Source organism: Coregonus clupeaformis, chromosome 15 (genome assembly GCF_020615455.1).
Source record: "Coregonus clupeaformis isolate EN_2021a chromosome 15, ASM2061545v1, whole genome shotgun sequence".
NCBI classification, from domain to species: Eukaryota; Metazoa; Chordata; class Actinopteri; order Salmoniformes; family Salmonidae; genus Coregonus; species Coregonus clupeaformis.
This window is the reverse complement of record NC_059206.1, coordinates 58,913,464-58,934,620: the sequence shown is the minus strand read 5'-3', so window position 1 is coordinate 58,934,620 and position 21,157 is coordinate 58,913,464. Positions and strand designations below refer to the sequence as shown.

Below are 21,157 nucleotides of genomic sequence, written 5' to 3'. Positions count from 1 at the left end.
GTTGTTGTTTTTACCGCACTGCTTTGATTTATCTTGGCCAGGTCGCAGTTGTAAATGAGAACTTGTTCTCAACTGGCTTACCTGGTTAAATAAAGGTGAAATAAATAAATTTAAAAAAACCAAAGTTCAAGTTGTCCCATTATTCAAAGGAGTCCATCTTCAGAGTGCATAGCAATAGTAACTGTGAAACACCTATATAATTGTCAACATTTGATTAATGACCAGCCAACAGTAAAGGTCCTTAGGTTCCAAAATTATATGGCTTGCCATGCTAATTCTATTGTACTTACAAAACATTGTTTTTATCAACAACAACAAAAATAATTGTACCTGAAAATGATAAATGAACATGATCTGAAATATAGTATAATAGGTAAAGATTATGTGTGTGCACTTTTGATGATAATCAAATGCAGCTTTGTTCAACGACATTGTTTCATATGAAAGCTCAACAGACAGAAGGGTATTTCTGCATGATCCCTCACTATCCCCTCCATTTGATCTCTTTGCCTGTATGTGTGCGCCATTCAGTAACACACTTTCAGGCCTGCACCTCATCAGTGGCTGACCCATGCCTGGTTCCCAGGACCCAGTATGGGGGTGGATAGGGAGGGAAGGGGGTTCAAGGGCCAGGTGTTTTGGGGACAGGAGAGTGCTGGACTACAAGGGTGGAAGATCACGTCGACTGATGCACTCAAGATTAATAATCCCATATTTAATGACAAACGGCAAGATGATAAACTCTGTATTTTGATAACATATTATTTTGATATTAAATAATTAGATAGGTTGATTATGCAAAAACACAAAATCCTTCTTTCTTCATTATAAGAAAGGTCATTGTAGTGTCACTTGTCATTTCTTTCTCTTGGGGTGAGTGAAATGTTTTTTCTTGACTGTTTTCACACTATGACACCAGTCATCATTAAAACCTGCATAGAGGTGAAACACAAACAGAGGATCTTAGAGATGACGACGGCTAATGAGGAGAATGTTTTCAACCAGTCTGAATAGTGTGTGTGTGGAGTTTGAACGGTCTTTATAACCAAGCCTCATTTGTATTAACATAACACAACATACACCACCAATCCATAGCTCAATCAAAAGCATCCTCCAGTGTGGCCCAGGTCACAGGGGCTGCCCTCTGCTCTGTTTAGACTGTGGTTAATTGGACCACTTCAACTTGAGTAACTACTGTGTAGGACCCTTATGTCCTCTTATAGACTATCCCAGACTATAGCAACACCTCCACACTTGCTCAGAACACGAATGCCTAAACTTAACAGCTGGACAATGCCATATCCATTCACCTGGCACCCAGCTTCTGTCCCATGTAGAAAGGTAGACAATGACATTATCATTATTAATAGGGCCAGGGGGATAATCCCAAACAACATAGAAATTATTGTTGGGTGAAGCGTTTCCAGTTCTGACACCAGTCCAGGCCCCACCACAGAGTAAAGGTCTGAGTGTGAGAGCAGTTTTGCTTCAGGTGCTGCTCCTGCCTCCAGGCACCACACCGGTTTGGAGGCTCTGCATGCTTGTCGCCTGTCTTCCGTCACCCCGGTGCTGCAGTGTTGTCACAGAAGGCCCCTGTCTCTTTCCATTTAGAGCATCTCCAAAGAGAGGCATCTCCCTGGCAACCAGTGGTTGTTTACAGGCCTCTTGGGTCCACAGTGAGCTCTGGGTCCCCCCATTCTCCTGTTGAAAAAGGCCCCCACTAAAGGAGATTGTCAGGCCTCTATTCACTGCCAGTAATTATGTGTTGTACGCAATGTCCCACACCTCCCTGTGTACGCTACTTGTTACATACCAGCAGAAGACAGGGATCTTCTCCTGACCATACTCCTGATTAAAGTTAGTCTCTAATTTCAGTTCAAAGATCACAACGCAGTAAATATGTTACCCATTCAAGGTGAAGGTAGTAGTGGGGGTATCAAATAAAAATAATCTAGTGACAACATGTCAGGAAGGAAAAAGAGAGAGTGGGATGGGTCAGTGTTTTTATTGGGAAAAAATCTGCTACAATATCTTATTAAACTTCAAACAGTGTTGTAACTTGAATATCCACATTGTTAGCATCATAATCAACCATTGTTATTACTGGTATTATTACTATTTTTAAAGAATGCATAAATCCCATTTAACACACACACAGGCCCTGACAGTAGGGCCAAAGCCCAAGGGTGGGTCTCTAGGTCACAGTGGCCCTGAAATAAACTTCCTGGTTCAAGTGAGTGTAGCTCAGTCCCCCTGGGGAGGACAACATCAGCCTGAGTCTAGCAGAGTTCTCACTGTAGACTGAGTGACATAGAACATTACATGACACTCCCAAGGACAGCCGAGTCCTGGGGACACAGTCAGAGACTCAGGCTCTGTCTAAGGACAGCCAGCCTTCGCTGATTGCTGTGATACCAGTCTATATGGCAGTCTGTTTCCTGTCAGCCTTACCAAGTTCAGAACAGACAGTCTCAGTAAGACCCAACAAAGTTCATACAATATAGTTTCCTTTTTACTGTCCCTGTTTTTGGTGTTTTGGTGGATGTTATCAGTGTGTGACCTGCAACATTGAGTTTATTTTACGGAGATTGGGCTGGTTTTGAACACAAGCAGGACATCTGGGATGATGATGCACAGTACAGTTGCATTATGCATGGATGCAACAATACACAAAGAGTGAAAAGTATACATTTCAGGTATACTCCATACAAAATCTACATGTTAGGCTACAGCTGTGCACATGAACGCTGATCTAAACATTTACCTTACAAACATTTATAAAATAGCATCATTATAAGGTAGTAAAAATTATTTAATTAAAGATGCGTGACAATGCCCCTCAGGACTTCTCATGGTGACGACAGTTTTTCTCTAATGGCCACCCCTGTCATACCGTGCCATCAACCAGTACAATACAATTAAACACAGAAAATATAACATGTCAATGTCTATCAAATAAGGATGCATTATCTCCAAGAACACTTTGACTAAGCCGAGAGTCCATTTTTGTTTGCCACACTTTTGTGTATCTGGGATGGTTTTCTCAGTTGGTTTTGCAATCTATACCCATGTATAAAATATTAACGACACAACAGATAAATTGGCTGTACATTTTGTACCATCCCAGTGCTCCAAAACATCACCATGTTATGACTGAGATAATACTTAACCTTCCGTCTGCTCTTACACAAAAACAGCCACAACTTACATTATCATCCATCATGAAATGTACACATTGGAATGAATTAACGTTACAAAAATAAAAACAATTGAACAAAATTCCTACCCTTCTTCAAAATATATTTTTTAATTAAAGTGCAATATTTCAACGCATTCCTCTGTGGAAAAGATATAACTTACGAAAAAACGAATACATTCTCAATCTTAGTTACCACAGGGACCTAAACCTAAATGTTGCATTCTCTACCGTATGTACAATTCTCCTCGGAAACAAGGAAAAACACATAAATGGACAGACCATTATACTTTTACTAGTCAGTCTAGTAACAACTAATCACAATCCATAATATCTTCCTCCATTGGTCACTATATAAGAACAATCTCACTATTTCCCTATAAGACATCCTTCATCAGGATGAACCAAAACATTATCTTAAATCTCCATATATCAATGCTAGCTCAACGGGTACACTACTACTCAAACATGGCTTGTTATTGGACATGATCATTTTATCCCTTTGAAGCAAAGTGCCTTTAAATAAATTGATCTCATATTATTGAATATGCAGCTGTTCTGCACAGTTCTGTTTAAATCCAACTTGAATAATTAGTGTGCTATCAGAAAGTGGATGTCTTTAACAAACCATTGGAACATAATGATTGCAACAGACCTGGAATGTGTATGGTATATTCAAACAGATTTTCACAGCTCTGACCAATGGGTTTTTGGGAGACCCCACTGAGATAGGAGCAGTGTGGATCGTGGAAGGTACAGTGGCTTGCGAAAGTATTCACCCCCCTTGACATTTTTCCTATTTTGTTGCCTTTTTTTAAGCAATGGCTTTTTTCTGGCCACTCTTCCATAAAGCCCAGCTCTGTGGAGTGTACAGGTTAAAGTGGTCCTATGGATAGATACTCTAATCTCAGCAGTGGAGCTTTGCAGCTCCTTCAGGGTCATATTTAGTCTTTTTCTTGCCTATCTGGTTAATGCCCTCCTTGCCTGGTCGATGAGTTTTGGTGGGCGGCCCTCTCTTGGCAGGTTTGTTGTGGTGCCATATTCTTTCAATTTTTTAATGATGGATTTAATGGTGCTCTGTGGGATGTTCAAAGTTTCTGATATTTTTTTATAACCCAACCCTGATCTGTACTTCTCCACAACTTTGTCCCTGACCTGTTTGGAGAGCTCCTTGGTCTTCATGGTGCCGCTTCCTTGGTGGTATTGCAGACTGTGGCCTTTCAGAACAGGTGTATATATACTGAAATCATGTGACAGATCATGTGACACTTAGATTGCACACAGGTGGACTTTATTTAACTAATTATGTGACTTCTGCAGGTAATTGGTTGCACCATATCTTACTTAGGGGCTTCATAGGAAAGGGGGTGAATACACACCACTTTTCCGTTTTTTATTTTTTAGCATTTTTTGAAACAAGTTATTTTTTTCATTTCACTTAACCAATTTTGACTATTTTGTGTATGTCCATTACATGAAATCCAAATAAAAAGCAATTTATATTACAGGTTATAATGCAACAAAATTGGAAAAATGCCAAGGGGATGATTACTTTTGCAAGGCACTGTAAATGGCCTAGGAACATTGTACTGATTCTGTACAGTGTTGCAATGTACACTTTTACATTTGCATTTTACTATCAGACCAACATTGGTGTTCAATAAAATAATGAACATAAAACTGGACTTTTACAGCGCAACAACCAATTCAACCACAAGGATAGACTTATCCAACAGTACTCACGTCATATTTCACTTCTTGCACTTTACAATGTCAATTTCCCTAACACTTCTCATAGTGGGCACTAAACCAAACAGCTCATACATTTAGGCAACACATGGGCCTTTTTCACAATACTGTGCATGGGTCTAAACATGATGACTTGGAGTAACACTGACTGAAGAACACTGGGCTTTGAATGACTTTTGACTTGTGCCCAGTCTATTTCGAGACTGGGCTGCCCTCTTGTGTTTGAGACAGTGTATTACACATAGGCCCTAAGATCCTGCTAACAACTGTTTGATGCCAGCAGTACAGTACCAATGGCTACTTTGAAAAAGGTGGTAAAACAACAAACACATCCCCAATAAACACGTTTCTTATTATTAGTACAGCATTTGAAACTGAAACATTTTCCAAAAATAGATTTCATCTTGTCTGGTGCTTCATAAAAATATCAGCAGAGCAACAGCAGAGTGAAGACTAAATGCAGTACTATAATTCTGTTTCTTAACTATGAAGTAAGAACAATCTATAGTTCAATTATGTAGAAAAATGTGACAAGTGCAAGTATTCACAAGAACTCTGAATACAAAAGGGGATAGTTTGATAGTTTGTTTTGATTTGCAAATGTTAGTGTGTGTTGTTGTCGTGATGGGGATGTGAGAATGTCCTCCCTCTCTGTTTAACTGGTTATGTCTAGACTGTCACCCATCTGTAAGCTTATCACACTGACAATGGGGTCAAGCCATTCAACTGTAGTCCCTCTTATTCAAAAAGCCATCAAATGATTCACTTGAGAATAAACTTTAACAGAACTAATCTGTGGTACTTTTACCAGAACGTGTGTCATGTGATGGCTTTTTCCTGGAGTTTGAAAACATTTCATTTGAACAGTGAAAAATAAAGAGTCAAAGAAAATACCTTAAATCCTTATTTTTGGGAACCTTCATACTTTCTGCCGAATAACAAACATTTCCATGCTGTACTCATTGTTTTGCATTGCAGTGGTTTTGAATTGCAACATTTATTGGAGGCCAAGCTCCCTTTCTCCCCAGTATACAGGAAGTGAAGGGGCTGCTGCTGGCTGAGAGGATATGATGTAATGGTAATGGGCCTTGACGAGTTAAGCAGGTGAGCAGAGTGGATGAAGGGCCAGGTAGAGGATCGGGGACAGGGTTAGGAGATAATCCCTCTGGAGCTCTCCCAGAGTGGGAGTCTAGGCCAGGGCCAAGGTCCTTCCAAACTCTCCCTGTGAGGTGGCTGTGGAGGGGGCGGGATATGGGGTGGATCCAGAGAAAGAAAGAGAGCTAGTGGGGTGTCAGGATGGAAGTGCATCCCCAGACAGCAGAGTGGGGGACTCAGAGGACCAAGGGGACTCAGTTCTCTGCCATGGAGAGAGCCAGGGCTGCCTGTAGTGCCGCCTCTTCATCAATACTGTAGTCCTGCAAACACAGAGTCACACAGTCACTCACTTTAACATTTGATTTGACAGGACAGGGCCATGGCTGCCTGCAGTGATGACTCCTCGTCAATGCTGTAGTCCTGCAAACACAAAGTCACACAGTCAACCACTGAGCAAATAATGCCAGACACCAAATAAATAAAGCAGACTGCTTTGAGATATGCAGTGCATTCATGTTACAGTACTGGGATATTACAGTGACAGTACTAGGATATTACAGTGACAGTACTAGGATATTACAGTGACAGTACTAGGATATTACAGTGACAGTACTAGGATATTACAGTGACAGTACTAGGATATTACATTGACAGTACTAGGATATTACGGTCACATTATTGACAACAGAACTGCTCTAGTCCTATCTAAAGAACAGACGACACAGAGCCCAGACCCCAACCCTTATCCTCACCACAAACGTGTCGTAGGAGAACTTGTGCCGGTGGAGGAGGTGCTGGAGGAAGTTGGAGCTCTTGTAGCTGGGGTCCCCCCAGGGCATGGCTGAACATACAGGACACACCTGGAGGCACACCAACCAATCAACAACCCTGTAATTACCTCACCAGTACACCAAACCAGAATGCAGTAGAATCTCTGTTGGTTTAGGATGCACTCTCATGAAGAATGACATCAACGTTGCGTAACACTTCATATCAGCACATAAATGCTTGAGGAAATTCAGACTAGGACAGTGTCCATGTTCATACTAGGACAGTGTCCATGTTCAGACTAGGACAGTGTCCATGTTCAGACTAGGACAGTGTCCATGTTCAGACTAGGACAGTGTCCATGTTCAGACTAGGACAGTGTCCATCTTCAGACTAGGACAGTGTCCATCTTCAGACTAGGACAGTGTCCATCTTCAGACTAGGACAGTGTCCATCTTCAGACTAGGACAGTGTCCATCTTCAGACTAGGACAGTGTACATAGTTCAGGGTATAACATAACAGACTGACCACTTTGTTGGGATCGTTGCGGTGGTTCTCCATACAATGTTTGACCAGCTCCTGTTGGTCCAGATTGCGGGCTCCACAGAACGGGCATGAAAAGGTGGAACGGTTTGGAATATTGCTGCAGGCAGGGAGAAAACACACGTTTAGTAGGAGCCATGAAGGAAACATGGGTATGCACACACATACTTTGCCAGACACACACTGATGGTGTGTTCTTGTGTGTGAGTATAGCTCCAAAGTCTGAGGCCCAGTTTTCAGACACTAGCAGGATGCCAATCATGTCCAGCAGCACACCTAGAAGGACAGCTGGTCTGTGTGGACATGAGGGTCAGAAAGCAATGTGCTGCAGTGACATTTACGCTAGCCGAGCCACACACCTTAACAATGTGTTTATTAACTCAGTGCTCCATCAGCACTACAGCAAGACAACATGGCCTATTCACACACTACCCTCCACAGCTAACCAGGAGCAGCCCATTAGAGTCCCATCAGACTTAGGGTTGACAGGTCTCTCAGGTAGGACAGTCTACTAGCTAATGGGAAATGTCTATTTGACAGACATGTCCATTTGAATAGCCGATAAAGGTGCACACTGTATTGTAGACTTCATAGAACAACAATGTCCTCAGAGAAAACTATACCAAACAAACATCATTTCAGCCTTGGGCTAAGAAAGTGACAGTTTAGTCAGAATAATGACTTTCTGACAAGTAGACAACACCAGCACTAGATGAGACTCTGCCTTTGTGGTACTGGCAACATCGCCCAATTAAATCATGTTTTGGAATGTGGTAAAAACAACAACCTTGAAAACCGAGAGAAGACACAAGATAAGCTATTCTGTGTTCACCCGTGAGTTCCAGATGGTTACTATGGACGTCACAGAGCCTGAACACAGTACTCTTCCTCAGACTAGTAACTCAGTGCTTCTAGCACATGTTGGGAGTGGGACCTCCTCTGGCTGAGTTGTTCACAGACCCTCCAGACAGAAAGACCCTCCCGATAGACATACCCTCTAGACAGAAGGACAGACAGACATACCCTCTAGACAGAAGGACAGACAGACATACCCTCTAGACAGAGTTAGACGTGACTTGATGTAAAAACAGAAACACTGAAAGGGAGGGAATGAACCAATTCCTCTTTGAAGAGCTAATTATCCCCACCTACCTCCCTCTCTGTACATCATCAAAGACAGAGTACATCTGCTTACAAACACACAGACACACACTTGGAAGAGTGTAGATGGGCATTGATATCCTGCTGCTCTGTGAAAATCAAAGGATGCCTATACCGGTACTGGTATTTGTAAGTAGGCATTTGTGTCTGGGGGTGTTTGTGTCTGTGTGTTCTTACGGGTGTTCATGTGTCAGCAGAAAATCACATCTCCTGAGTCCCTTTACATCAAAGGTATTCACAACATCCCAGAGAGCCAGGAACACCACAGGAGAGCATTACTCATAAAAGACACGCATTCATACTGTTGGGATAAAATGTATTGGGAGTGTGGTTCTGCAGATCAATGCTAGGACAGAAATATTGACTCAAATCTCTTCAGTCTGTCCAAATGGACCCTGATGTCCAGGAGCGACTGAGAGCCCCTCAGAGAGCTTACCTGGGAATGGGCTGTGAAGTGGGGACCACAGGCACAAACTTTGGGCAGTTGGCCATCTGTTCCTGGACCTTTGCGCAAGAGGAGATGTGTGACCTCATTTTGACCAGAGACACCTGGAGCCCACCAGTGGAGAGAGGAGGAGAGAGAGAGAGAGAGAGAGGAACAAGAGAGAGATAGAGACAGAGAGACGTAGAGGAAGAGAGAGAGAGAGAGACATGTTATTAAGTGAATAAATTGGCAGGGAGATGTTTTGTGAGTGTGTGTGGTATTGTGTATCATCAAGTGTGCGTCTGTACAGTATGTGTGTTGGCTTGAGACTGGGAAGCCACAGTAGTGTAGTTCACCTTCTTACTGCAGCCCCGACAGGGGGCCTTGTAATTGGACAGCTGTTTCTCCACACTGGAGGACTTGTCCACCTTCTTTGGGTCAAAAGGCATGCGGCACAGAGGGCAGAGGGGAGAAGTCACCTGGAGACAGGGCTGCAGACACTCCCCACAGAACCTGCACACACACAGAGACAGAGGCAGTCAGTCGTTGCACTGTAACCAAATAATCTAGCCTATACTCAGAGAAACTGACTGACAATCGGGACATGTGTCGATTGATACAGTTGAAGTCGGAAGTATACATACACTTAGGTTGGAGTCATTAAAACTAGTTTTTCAACCACTCCACAAATTTCTTGTTAACAAACTATAGTTTGGTTAGGACATCTACTTTGTGCATGACACAAGTAATTTTTCAAACAATTGTTTACAGACAGATTATTTCACTTATAATGCACTGTATCACAATTCCAGTAGGAAGTTTACATACACTAAGTTGACTGTGCCTTTAAACAGCTTGGAAAATTCCAGGAAATGATGTCATGGCTTTAGAAGCTTCTGATAGGCTAATTGACATCATTTGAGTCAATTGGAGGTGTACCTGTGGATGTATTTCAAGGCCTACCTTCAAACTCAGTGCCTCTTTGCTTGACATCATGGGAAAATCAAAAGAAATCAGCCAAGACCTCAGAAAATTAATTGTAGACCTCCACAAGTCTGGTTCATCCTTGGGAGCAATTTCCAAACGCCTGAAGGTACCACGTTCATCTGTACAAACAGTAGTACGCAACTATAAACACCATGGGACCACGCAGCCATCATACCGCTCAGGAAGGAGACGCGTTCTGTCTCCTAGAGATGAACGTACTTTGGTGCAAAAAGTGCAAATCAATCCCAGAACAACAGCAAAGGACCTTGTGAAGATGCTGGAGGAAACAGCTGCGAAAGTATCTATATTCACAGTAAAACGAGTCCTATATCAACATAACCTGAAAGGCCGCTCAGCACGGAAGAAGCCACTGCTCCAAAACCGCCATAAAAAAGCCAGACTACGGTTTGCAACTGCACATGGGACAAAGATCGTACTTTTTGGAGAAATGTCCTCTGGTCTGATGAAACAAAAATAGAACTGTTTGGCCATAATGACCATCGTTATGTTTGGAGGAAAAAGGGGGTCGCTTGCAAGCCGAAGAACACCATCCCAACCGTGAAGCACCTCATGATTATATCTATTTTGTGAAGTGCACCAGTTCCTCCTGCAGCAAAGCACCCCCACAGCATGATGCTGCCACCCCCGTGCTGAAGGAAAATGATGTGGATATATTGAAGCAACATCTCAAGACATCAGTCAGGAAGTTAAAGCTTGGTCGCAAATGGGTCTTCCAAATGGACAATGACCCCAAGCATACTTCCAAAGTTGTGGCAAAATGGCTTAAGGACAACAAAGTCAAGGTATTGGAGTGGCCATCACAAAGCCCTGACCTCAATCCTATAGAACATTTGAGGGCAGAACTGAAAAAGTGTGTGCGAGCTAGGAGGCCTACAAACCTGACTCAGTTACACCAGCTCTGTCAGGAGGAATGGGCCAAAATTCACCCAACTTATTGTGGGAAGCTTGTGGAAGGCCACCCGAAACGTTTGACCCAAGTTAAACAATTTAAAGGCAATGCTACCAACTACTAATTGAGTGCATGTAAACTTCTGACCCACTGGGAATTTGATGAAAGAAATAAAAGCTTAAATAAATCACTCTCTCTACTATTATTCTGACATTTCACATTCTTAAAATAAAGTTGTGATCCTAACTGACCTAAGACAGGGAATTTTTACTAGGATTAAACGTCAGTAATTGTGAAAAGCTGAGTTTAAATGTATTTGGCTAAGGTGTATGTAAACTTCCGACTTCAACTGTACATAAAGTCTAAATACAAAGTGAATCAGAGTGATCATTCGGGCGCAAGTGTCCCAGAGAAATGTGTAATCTCTATGCTTTAATAACATTCTATGAATCTCTTCAAGGTTTTCCCACACAGTGAACTCCAGTCAGTCTCATTCGACACACACCACAGTGCCAGTAGAGTGGTGGTGTGTATATTTGCTGGGGCAGCATCACTCACAGTCAGACAGACCCAGCATTCACCCATCATCATCTCCTCTGGCGGCTCTGAGCAACGTGGGCACCGCTTGCAGCGCTGGGGCCGAGAAATGACCCTGTGGTGGCATGCACACAGGCTGAGCAATGGGCAGTCACCTCCCATGATGACATGAGTCAGCAGTCAGCACTGCCAGGGGGACCACTGTCAGCAAACAGAGGGCCCAGAGAGCTGGTCTTGGGCTGGCCATGAAACCTCCCCTGACAAATGAGCCAGGAGTTTATACTGCCAGAGTACTGAATCACTGCAGATTTTGACAGCGCTGCCGGATGCTTTATGGCCCTGTCGGCCTGAATGAGAGCGGGTAGGGTAGGGAAATACTTAGTTTCCTCAGGCTCAGGGCTGCAGAGATCAGGGAAGGGCAGAGGACAAAAATGGTTCCCTTTGAACTTGACCGATTTCAGCGTGTAATCTTAAGACAGGCTACTAGCACCCCAGAGCCACACACCTGCTACTTCATTTGTTGCTTTGAAAGCACTTTCGGCAACTCTTTTCCCCATTAAAAACAACAAATCCTGTTCAGCAAATTGGTCCCTTCAAAAAAGTCCAACTAGAGAGAAAAGCCAGGTGTGGAAAGAGAGAACATAAGAATAATCATCCCCTCGATGCCCGAAAACAACCCCATCAAACCAGCTACATGCTAGAGAGCAGAAGAGCAGCCAGCCAAGCAGAGAAAGAGGCATGATGGTGAAGGAGGAGAGGAGGCTATTGGGGAGGGACGGACTCCATCAGCTCATCCTAACAGCATCCACAGCACAGCCCAATCTTGTACTCTGCTTACCTGGAGGTGGGTCTCCACACAGTGATAGGGAGGGTAAATGTTTCCATTAACATTATGTCCACAGAGGCCTGCACAGACACAGATACAATACTGCCCACACAGAGCTCAATTGAGCATGAAAACGTCCCTTCATTCAGAGAGAGCGAAGAGAGGAGAGAAGAGAACAGAGATAAAGAGAGTAGCAGAATATTATTAAAGCAAAGAGCTGAGTGGTCCGATATGCAAAGAGCCATGTTGCACTTCAGAATTCAAATCTCCCTGCATAGCCACAACCAGTCTTGGTTCTAACTGTGTGGGTCTACCACTGTTCTTCTCTTTCAGCTGGTGGCCATCTCCACCTCTCTGCCAGAACTCACCACTTGTGGAAGAAACCATGCAGTCCGCCCTCAGGCAGGCTAATCAAGTGGCTAATAAACTCTTAACAACACAGTGGGCACTGTTTCAGCACCTTAGTTATCACATTAGCATGGGCTTAGTTTTAATAGCTAAACACCTCTCACTTCACTCCATCCATATTCAACTAGCTACATGACCCATGTGACCTCCTCTGGAGTCACTTCCCAGTCACATAGGAAACCCCAAAACACAGCCAATCTAGTCAAAACATGGTCAAATATCCACTTAAGTACCAGATCTGTTTGTTTCCATCCACCCAACAACACTGTTGAGCGGAGATCTGGATGAAGCACAGCCTATGTGCCGACATTAAGATGAAAAGATGCTAATAATTAGGCCTAGTGCGTAGACCTAGACCTATTCTCAAGAGAGCCCACAATACTTGGAAATAAATTGCTTTGAGAAATTATACATGAGTGTAGAGGCTGGTAATAATATTATCTGGGGATATCATTGCCTCATAATCAAAGGTATACTCAGCTAGCCTACTCATTCAAGGGTTTTTCTTTATTTTTACTATTTTCTACATTGTAGAATAATAGTGAAGACATTAAAACTATGAAATAACACATATGGAATCATGTAGTAACCAAAAAAGTGTTAAACAAATCAAAATATATTTTATATTTGAGATTCTTCAAATAGCCACCCTTTGACTTGGTGACAGCTTTGCACACTCTTGGCATTCTCTCAACCAGCTTCATGAGGTAGTTACCTAGAATGCATTTTAATTAACAGGTGTGCCTTCTTAAAAGTTAATTTGTGGAATTCCTTTCCTTCTTAATGCGTTTGAGCCAATCAGTTGTGTTGTGACAAGGTAGGGGGGGTATACAGAAGACAGCCCTATTTGGTAAGAGACCAAGTCCATATTATGGCAAGAACAGCTCAAATAAGCAAAGAGAAACGACAGTCCATCATTACTTTAAGACATGAAGATCAGTCAATACGGAACATTTCAAGAACTTTGAAAGTTTGATGAAACTGGCTCTCATGAGGACCGCCACAGGAATGGAAGACCCAGAGTTACCTCTGCTGCAGAGGATAAGTTCATTCGAGTTACCAGCCTCAGAAATTGCAGCCCAAATAAATACTTCACAGAGTTCCAGTCACAGACACATCTCAACATCAACTGTTCAGAGGGGACTGTGTGAATCAGGCATTCATGGTCGAATTGCTGCAAAGAAACCACTACTAAAGGACACCAATAATATAAAGAGACCTGCTTGGGCCAAGAAACACCAGCAATGGACATTAGACCGGTGGAAATGTGTCCTTTGGTCTGGAGTCCAAATTTGAGATTTTTGGTTTCAACCGCCGTGTCTTTGTGAGACGCGGTGTGGGTGAACGGATGACCTCCGCATGTGTACATCCGTAGTTCCCACCGTAAAGCATGGAGGAGAAGGTGTTATGGTGTGGGGGTGCTTTGCTGGTGACACTGTCTGTGATTTATTTATAATACAAGGCACACTTAACCAGCATGGCTACCACAGCATTCTGCAGCGATACACCATCCCATCTAGTTTGGGCTTAGTGGGACTATCATTTGTTTTTCAACAGGACAATGACCCAACACACCTCCAGGCTGTGTAAGGAGTGATGGAGTGCTGCATCAGATGACCTGGCCTCTACAATCCCCCAACTTCAACCAAATTGAGATGGTTTGGGATGAGTCGGACCGCAGAGTGAAGGAAAAGCAGCCAACAAGTGCTAAGCATATGTGGGAATGCCTTCAAGACTATTGGAAAAGCATTCCAGGTGAAGCTGGTTGAGAGAATGCCAAGCGTGTGCAAAGCTGTCATCAAGGCAAAGGGTGGCTATTTGAACTACATGGTTACTACATGATTCCATATGTGTTATTTCATAGTTTTGATTTCTTCACTATTATTCTACAAAGTAGAAAATATAAAAATTTTGACTGGTAGTGTAATTGCTGCCCATCTTAGTACCAGAGCAGTACAAGTCATCTGCCGTCCTTTTCTACTACCTTAATAAACCAATAGCATCATGAAAGCCGGATGTTGGCCAAATTATTGCTACAATGCTGACACTAGGATCCCAAAAACATAAAATGTTAGTGTGTGAGGCTCGGCTAGCATAAATGTCACTGGAGCACATTGCTTTCTGACCCTCATGTCGGAGTCAGTTGCTCCGTGAGGAGTTGTTCGAATTGCGTGCCTGTGTCTATTTTGCAAAGTGTGGTGTCTATCAGGTTAGATCAAAATAAAGTTTGCAGTCTGTCCTCATACCTATTTACGTTCCAGACACTCCAGAAAACTATCCCAAACACCTATTTATAGATCAATAAAACAGATGGGTGGGAGGAAGGGACTCAAACATTTTTGCAGCTCCAAAACAGACCGTTTGGGGAGCCGTTTGATCAGCTCCCAATCACGGCCGGTTGTGATACAGCCTGGAATCGAACCAGGGGGTCTGTAGTGACGCCTCAAGCACTGAGATGCAGTGCCTTAGACCACTGCGCCACTCGGGAGCCCAATATAGGCTACCTAAGGAAGGTCTTAAAGGAGCAGGCGAGAAACTGCCTATTTCTCCAGGAGTAAAAGAGAGTCACCAAAGAACACTATTTTTACACATAGATAGGCCTATCTCCCCATTATAGATAGAGACAATGGCATCGCCTGCCGTCACAACGCAGCACACACCTGACCCAAGGATACGGGGAAGACTTGCTGATGCATATGGTATATATGATGATGTATGGTGCTATAAGGAGAGAAGCTCTATAACTGTGTATATTTTATCTACCCTCTCCACCTCCCTCCCTGAAGAAATGGAGAGAGCTGACCATATTTCCTGTGCAGAGAAGGGAGATGAAGCTCTCAGAGAGATATCTACTGCCACTTCAGGAGAGCAGAGGTAGGCTAATGAGAGCAAATGAAGCCAGGTGCTACTAGAACACAGAAGCCCCAGGGTTGGCTCCTCACCATCTGCACCTCTGCTCAGTTCAATCTATTCTCAGAACTACAGTACAGTAGGCACTGCAGCGCATAGAGAAGCAGTAGGATCTCATGGTTGTTTCCCCCGTGAACAAACACACAGTATAGGAATAGGATACAGCCAAATTTAACAGAGCAGAGAGGGTCTGAGTTTGCGAGGGTATTTCACACATTCAGCAAGTTTGACACGCCAGAACATCTTTACATATGACTTTCAGAAGCTTTGTTCTCAGCTGAAATAAGGCTCTTATCGCACGCTGTCAGATGGGTTTGTCACTGTAACGTCACAGGACAGAATTAAAGGCTCGACGTCACAGAAAACCAGAAGCAGACGGCTAGATGGCTTCTAGCCGCACCACGCATGACAATGAATCCTATAAAAGAAGGTTTTCATTTCCAACCAGTTCTGTACGAACACAGCATCTGCTAGGTAGCCATACTGAACCGTACCAAGTTTCCAATCTGTCAGCGGCGTCGATTAAAAACCCTGGGGTAACATCTCTTGAATAGAAGAACCCTGGGATTTTACCAAATCAAAATATGTCTAAATGAGGGAATCCATAGAGCTAGCCTGTATAATCTCTTGCATTGTCAGAGCGAGACTAAGGCTAAGACCTACTGCAGCTGAGCTCCTCACACATGCTTTTTACTGCCTCTGCAAGTTATTTTGTTTCACGACAACAGGTTTGTGGTCGTCCCCTTCAATGTGCAAGAGAATCGCTTCCTTGGATCTTACAGTATAGCCTAGCAGACTGTGTAGTGCAATGTACATCATAGTGTGAGCACTAGGAATGAAAATCCAGCAGTAGGCTAGGTTGTGAAACAAATACATTTTTCATAGAGAGGAAGCCAAGAACAACAGTCTCAGTACTCAGTAATGGCTTAAAAATAGCCACCTGCTCTTTGTAAAATAACCAAATAGATCTGAGGACATTTAAGGACTGCTTCTGCAAATTACTGTCTGCATGAGAGAGAGGCAAAACAAACCCCTCAGTTCTGAGCATTGTACTGAAACTACTACATTTAAGACACTTAAGTCAGCCTTTCAGGCTACCACCCACATAGGAAGGTTCAGCTAAAGGTATCCTGATGCAACATCACAGACCACACAAACTGCATGATCAGTTTTCTGCCAGGTTGCAATGCCAATGGTGCTTAGCAACAGTCTTTAGTAGTCTACTGTTTTGTTGTTGTAGCTACAGTAGTTACACAGTATATTGTCCTTTCCCACAGACCCATTTAGCAGAATGGGGCAGTGGGGAGCTGATTGGAAAGCCATATTGGCCAGAGGAAACAGACTTCAAATCCACTGTGTGACAGTGGGCTCCATGCCAACGCCACAGGAAGCAAGTCTGTGTGTCTGTGGTTGTGTGCGAGAGAGACTGCATGCGGAAGCAATGCATGCATACAGTAGTGTTGGAGGTAGAATGTAGTGAGTCACTAGAGTGAGTGGTCTCCTCCATGGCCTGAGGGAGCAGTAAGAGGCTCTCATGTGAGACCTGTGTTCAATCTCCCCAGCAGCAGCTCAGCTAGAGCAGTGGAGAGACACTGAAAGGTATGCCGGCACACTGCATAGCTGAGTGTGAGAACATGAGAATGCAGAACAACCTTGAAGGAATAAAAGCTCCTGCTTTGCTCCTTTCCTCCCTCTGTCTCACTCCCTCTCTCAATGGGCAAACTTCATCAAATTACCCAAGACAAGGAGGGAGGTGGGGGATGGGTCAGGAGTCAGGCTTCCAAGACTGCCTTGGGTTCAGCCCACTAACAACGCCACGTGAGGAAGCGAGGGATGGAGGGAGAGAGACACAGAAAAAGAGAGTAGGCGAGGGATGAAGCTTAGGTAAAGGTGAGCAGGTGTGTTATTGGACTGGGTTATGCTTATGCACACTGTATGAGACTCAACCATTTATCCATTGAATCTTTTGTCTATGTTCAAGAGAAGAGTGGGGTAAGGGGTTGAAACAGCCAGATGGAGACTTCACCACTGAGTGGGATAAGGATTAGTTCTGGCCTCAGAGTTTTTAACAGATTGGGTTTGCGATGAAGACTAAAGTGCATGCTCTGGAGAATTTGAGCGAGATAACATTGGGATTGTGGAGGGGTCCTTTTGGGGGAGGGATTTGGAATTTACAAACTGATATTCGGTTCCTATCTTAATCATAATATTGTCTATAATGCTGAATAGACCGGAGTCTCTCTGTTTTTGTCCAGGGCAAGGTAATACACACACTTGAAAAAGTAATCTCATACCAAGATCAAGCAAATTAGTTGTCCACATGGATACATGCCTGTGAGTCAGTGGAGGCTGCTGAGGGGAGGACGGCTCATAATAATGGCTGGAGTTGAGTCAAATTGAATGGTATCAAACACCTGGTTCCCATGTGGTTGACACCATTCCATTGACTCCATTGCAGCCATTATTATGAGTCGCCCTCCCCTCAGCAGCCTCCACTGCTGTGAGTAGGCCTTTAGCATCACCATGACAATGAGCAGCACCAGGACATGTGCGTGCATGTGTACTTTTCCACTCAGCTCTGTGTGTGTGGTACTGATAGTGCCATCATGACAACAGTGTGACATTCCATCATCCCTCAGCTCTTTTTTCTCCTGCTGGATTACATCCATGTACATTTCATGCTTCAAGTGTTATTGTCAGGATAATAGCACAGACAGGACTTTTAGTTCTGGGTTCAACCAGAACCACTGAGGTTTAATAGAAAATACATTAATTTCTATATTTAGACTGACTGTATGCATATGTCCTCAAATAACATGTATATGCCCTCTCACTGTCCTTATGCTGTATGGATAAAGAGCAGAGAAAAATGTGTTGTACTTAAGAGAGACATTGGTAATATCTGAGTCAACGACATAACCACTCCTAGTTGAATTAACGTTAAACACAAAATATAATAATGTACCGTATTAGCATATATTACACAATGTCATGTTTTCTACAGACTTTCATGGGTCTTGATAACTGCTTGGACGCTTTAACTCCTGATGAGGAAGAGGATGGGTTGTGCAAGTGTTAACCTCAGCAATGGTGTGTGATGTGAGATGTTGACATCCACAGAGCCAATCTCACACAGATCGGACTAGCCTACATGCTTGTCAGATAGAAGCGAGCCACAGAAAAGCTGTATGTCCCTGAAAGCAGCAGGCAAATGAAAGAGAGAAGAGCTGCTCTGACAGTGTACCTCACCGAATGTCATCAGCAAACTCAGTACTGCTGGTGGGACAGGCCAACAGACAGCCACACAGCAAACATCTGGAGCAGACTATTCAATCAACCCACCAGACCCACGTTACATCACAGCCAAAAAAAAGATGTGAGTCAGACAGAGCCCCGTCTTTAAATGAGCAGCCATATTAAAGCTCCCATTGTCACACTCATAGAAAAATGTCATCCTAAAAGGGCAGGAGGAACAGTTTGTTTGGCGAGTGACAATGCAGTCGGCTTCAAGTCAACCATACACATTCATTCCTGCAGACACACAGAAGGTGTCAAAAAGGAGAATGAAAGGGAGGTGTTTTCAAAATGCCAGTAATCTTCAGTGTTGACAGCAGAAGAATGGACATCAAGTTGCCCTCAAAAAGAGGCAGAAAAACAAACACAGGTGGTGTTCCTTAGTCTACAGCCCTACAATGATGTTCACTAATGTTCAGTTTAGGGGAACAAGGCATAATTGGTCAATAACTGGTGATGATGTGGCTCCTCCAAATTGCTTTTTTAAACTCATTCCAAATGGCTTATAAAACTAGAGAGCTTTCGAACCCCATGGTTTCCAATAATCAACCTTGTGGTGTACTTAAAAAAAACAAGTGTGGCTAAAGATTGTAAAAATGAGTCTTATTGAGGCATATTCATGCCATGTTCACAACCTAACTTTTACAACCACTATTCAGCGAGCTTCCTTGTACATGTGAAATGTGAAGTAATCACAGTGAGAGAATGGTGCAGGCAGAAGCTCTGCTCAATGTTCCAGAGGCAGCACCTCACAGATCAAAGGCAACTCTCATGTGCCACACTGGGGTTACATTACCCACGTGCCCGAGGCCTAGTCAATGACATTGTGGCTAGCTTATGGTGGAATGCAGTGGTGGGAAAACAAACTCCATGAATAATTCGGCTTTTCTCTGACTGAGTGCTAAAACGCTACAGAAACATGATAGATCAAACAATGCAATGAGCACCATGAGAATCAAAAACATTTTAACCTAGGCAGCCGATAGATAGCGCCCACTATCGGCTGCCCAGGCTAATCTAATTTGTGTTGAGTTAGCCACGCATTCCCCTGTCTGTAGCTATTACGTCTTTATTATGAAAAAAGCTGTTGTCCAACATTTCTCATCAAATCCGCTATAATGATCCTAGCTAGTATTTCACGTCGATATTGCGTTCCGGGAAGCACTGAACTACCACCAAGCCCGCTTCGTTCTACTGTCTGAGCTCCCTTGCATTCCCTTTGGCAAGTTGGCATCCCTTGAAAAAAGGAAACATTATCCCTATCCCAGTATCAATGCAGTTTTATCTATCATAGATGTGCCATTTTTGCTGTGAATCATAAGCATTTTATTGCAAAACCGTTACTTTAAGTGAGAGCAAAAATTAGCTTGACAGCTCTATCTGCAGACTGATAAGTGACAACATCTAATACAAATATTATGTGAGAATATATGCTACATACACAATAGCACGTTGTTGTTGTTTTGTAAGTGAGAGACATTTGTCTGAGAAGCAAGATATCACAAATCCGTCAACTTACGTGTGGGCACAGCTTGCAATGGTGACAGGTTTATGATACACCTCCAGGCAAATTGGGCACGAGAACTGGCTCTCGAGGCTCTCGCCAGAGGCAGCCGCCGCTGCCCCGTTCTGTTGATGCTGCCTGAGCTGATGAGTTGCCGACACAAAGCTGCGAAACATCGCCATCATGAACGCGGATCTCTGCTCGCACTTCGTTCTCGACTATGGCTGTAACTACCTGGGAGTATTCACATCGAGTATTTACATCGATTGTGCACGATGGACATCCTTCGTGTGAATAATGCGTATAAGTAAAGCTACCACGCCTATGTATTGTTTGTGTAAAATAATTTAGCTAACATCAGTCCGCTACACAAGCGCTCGAGAGGACACGCCGAAGCACGAAATAAGTAAACATTACAAGACAGTGCTGGTTGACAAGAGTCGACCTCAGCAGGGCGCTGAACAGATTATTCGATCTTCAAATAATCTTTATTTACAAACAACTGACCAAAATATATCCAGATTATTAAAAGATCAGGGATTTTGCGCAACTGCTAGTTCAGGGCGACTCTCACGAACAAGCAGTACAGCTACAACAAAAATATTACGTTTCTGGGCATTGAAGTCTAGTTCGCGATTTCACCAACTCAGTTTACAGCTTCTTCAAACTACACTCCCCAGAATACATTGCTTCATTTTGTTGTAAAATGTTTACGCTATTAGAGTTCTAATTTTCTCTTTTAACTATGTGTTGCAATATTGATTAATGTGATATGTTATACATCCACAAAAATAACAGTGTTCCAACTACAAAACGCTCTTCACATGAGTGTGGACAGAATCTC

At 43.3% G+C, this 21,157-nt stretch overlaps 1 protein-coding gene across 2 annotated transcripts; it reads right to left on the bottom strand.

The window, feature by feature from the left end:
- Window positions 1-4,703: 4,703 nt before the first annotated feature.
- Window positions 4,704-20,897, bottom strand: LOC121548305 (E3 ubiquitin-protein ligase RNF166). Of its 2 annotated transcripts, none has more exons than XM_041859734.2 (6): window positions 20,329-20,897; window positions 9,294-9,450; window positions 8,950-9,062; window positions 7,338-7,452; window positions 6,793-6,900; window positions 4,704-6,360 (listed from the first exon to the last, which is right to left on the bottom strand). In XM_041859734.2, the coding sequence occupies exons 1-6, from the start codon at window positions 20,496-20,498 to the stop codon at window positions 6,295-6,297; spliced, it is 729 nt and encodes a 242-aa protein (XP_041715668.2). In that variant the 5' UTR covers window positions 20,499-20,897; the 3' UTR covers window positions 4,704-6,294. The 2 variants fall into 2 exon arrangements, with proteins under 2 accessions (XP_041715668.2, XP_045081168.1); XM_045225233.1 differs by having other exon boundaries at window positions 4,704-6,460; window positions 20,329-20,891.
- Between the last annotated feature and the right edge of the window lie 260 nt (window positions 20,898-21,157).

Coding starts and splice junctions, on each gene's coding strand:
- LOC121548305 (XM_045225233.1), bottom strand. CDS start 20,498: ATGATGGCGATGTTTCGCAGCTTTGTGTCGGCAACTCATCAGCTCAGG. Junction 9,451..20,328: donor ATTGCAAGCTGTGCCCACAC/GTAAGTTGACGG, acceptor GTGTGTGTGCAG/GTTCTGTGGGGAGTGTCTGC. Junction 7,453..8,949: donor ACTTCACAGCCCATTCCCAG/GTAAGCTCTCTG, acceptor CCCTGCCTGCAG/CAATATTCCAAACCGTTCCA.